This window comes from Antrostomus carolinensis, unplaced genomic scaffold, assembly GCF_000700745.2.
Source record: "Antrostomus carolinensis isolate BGI_N321 unplaced genomic scaffold, ASM70074v2 scaffold490, whole genome shotgun sequence".
NCBI lineage: Eukaryota > Metazoa > Chordata > Aves > Caprimulgiformes > Caprimulgidae > Antrostomus > Antrostomus carolinensis.
The window spans coordinates 41,161-43,555 of record NW_010290291.1 but is presented as its reverse complement, the minus strand read 5'-3'; the positions used below and the strand labels follow the sequence as shown (position 1 = coordinate 43,555).

General features: G+C 38.0%; 1 protein-coding gene across 1 annotated transcript in view; it reads right to left on the bottom strand.

The window, feature by feature from the left end:
- ZFAND3 (zinc finger AN1-type containing 3) overlaps positions 1 to 2,395 on the bottom strand; it is a 47,597-nt gene that overhangs the window by 35,154 nt on the left and 10,048 nt on the right. Inside the window, exon 2 of the mRNA XM_010172460.1 lies at positions 1,115 to 1,180. Within this exon, the coding sequence (XP_010170762.1) occupies positions 1,115 to 1,180 (66 nt within the window). The remainder of the gene's footprint in view (positions 1 to 1,114; positions 1,181 to 2,395) is intronic.

The window sequence follows — 2,395 nt, the reverse complement described above, 5'->3', positions numbered from 1 at the left end:
TTCTATTCTAGAAAAGTTGGATCCTGTATCTTCGTGTGCCAACCTTAGAGAGTTCGTTGCCAAACAATACTCACAGCATTGTCATAGATTACCATGCATTACTTTAGAGATCTGTACCTGCACCAAGTGCAAGGTAACCTATCTTCTCTTTAACCTTCCTTCACTGCAGACCAAGCCAACTGGCATCATCACACATTTGCTGCAAGCTAAAAACATGCATCTATGGAGTAACCACAGTTCAGCTAAACATACAGTAACTTGAAACATTTTTGAAAGAAGGACTTTGGCAGAATTTTACCTTGAACTCCTGAAAGAATAAGAGCCTTTAATCGAAGAGGAATACCTTTCCTTTCTGCACACTCAATACAGCCCAAATGGTATATAAGTGCAAATACAGGCTAAAGTTATTTTGGAAACACAGACTGCTAGAACATTACTACTATCCAGATGCCTGCCGCTACACAGGAGGTTATGGCTTGCCACAGTGGTGCTGGTGTGGAGTATCATATGAGCTCTCCTTAATCCATGCAAAACCAACGTCTGAACAAGATCTGAGCCAAAGGGGGTAGCTTGGCTGCCTGCCTGAATAAGTGCACGCACGATTCTTCGTGACAGATCTGAGGCAGAAGCAGCAACTTCACCCTGGCATTGACTTAATGTGTCACTATTAACAGTAGTTCTGTGAGAGATTATCCATCTATATCCTCCATGTAGAAATAAAGTCATCAAAGGGACCCAAAGCAGGTAAAATTTAGTCTCAATGCAAACATCAGCTGTCTATACTGCATCTTCAATCAGGGAAAGTAAAGTCAACATACTCCTGTTTTCTACTCAATACTTTGCACTTAAAGAGGGCCTTTCCAGAACTCTATCACAAGCATTAGACTTAAATCAAACCAATTATTCCTGTATGTCTTATGTTTACAAAGATTAACTGAAAACATAGTATAATTATAGAATTATGTTTAACAGGACTCCCGAGATGAACTATCTGCCATACAAATCCTTTTACCTACACATTTCTGACAGCATTACTACCTTTGACTATTAAACTATAACCATAGAGCTATATATCAAGCAAAATCTAACTCCTCGACCCCGACAAAACACATACCTGAGTCGCAAGATCTTTTGGTTGGTGTGGTTAACGAGGCATGAGCTGTACTTGTGCATGGCCCACCTGGAAACAGAGAAGATCATATGTCTCAAAATACCACCTATATTTAACATTGACAACCACATCGAGATTATACTTAGGAATAGAAAATGCTGAGGAGCACTTGTCTTTGGAAAGCACATATGGAAGTGGTCTACTGTTCTCAGTGTTTCTTTCCCAGTCAAATCCAAGTATGTCTTGCACTGAAAAAACAGATGAGAAGTTGGGACAAAAAGACAAGTTCTGTCAGACTTCATAAATATTTCAAGAGGCAGTTTTAGGAAAATAACACACCGTAACTGCAATTTTTCCAGCATTGGCAAAGGTATTGTTTATGTCAGAATAAAGCTAGAAATGTATCAAACTAACCCACAAGCAACACAAGGGATGAAGTGATCACTTCCCTGAAGTCAAGAGAAACCTTGTCACTGACTCCAGTGAGATAACAACTTCGCCTCTTATCTTGTCCTCATTATGTTTTCAAAGTGCAGCACAAGCATATGCTAACAAACTCTTTCCATGTTTTTTTTGTCGAACTCTGGACTCTTGCCCACTCATCTGGTATCTGCTTGGTAGTAAATTGCTTTCTGGCTTTTTTCTTAACATGTATCATCGTTGAAGATTTCTCCAGAGATCTTGTTAAAATAGCAACCAATTGAACGTACTCAGCAACTTGCAGTAAAAATAAATAAATAAATAAATAAATAAACAGATAAATAAATAAATAAATAAAAACCCCATCTAGTGAGGCCAAGACGAGTTGACAGTAGCATTACCAGTGGTAAGAACACATCATAGCTTTGATAATTGGATGTTATAAATTGGATGATTCTAGAAAGCCTGAAATTAAGTTAGATGTAGTAGAGTTTGGCTACCAAAATAGCAGTAACCAAGTTTGCTCTGGACTGCTGGTGATAGAGTAATACTACCCTGGCAACAGAATAGAGCTTAGTATGGTAGGTAACCTTTTACATAAGTCTTCATGCCCTGAAACAATACTTTTTCCGTTAATTTTTTTTTCAGTCTTTGCATATCTGGAAAGCAGCACTGTAGCTTTGGTAATGTTTTCCTCTTTTCAAATATTTTCAAGTCTGGCCTGGTACCAAACTATTTCTTTTTGCTTCTCTCCAAGATGCTCCCCCTTCAAGTTTTTATTTAATTTCTGGTTTTCAGTAAGTATCAGGTTGGGTAACTTTGTCTACCCTATAAAACTCATAGCATCATGACACTACAAAAAAA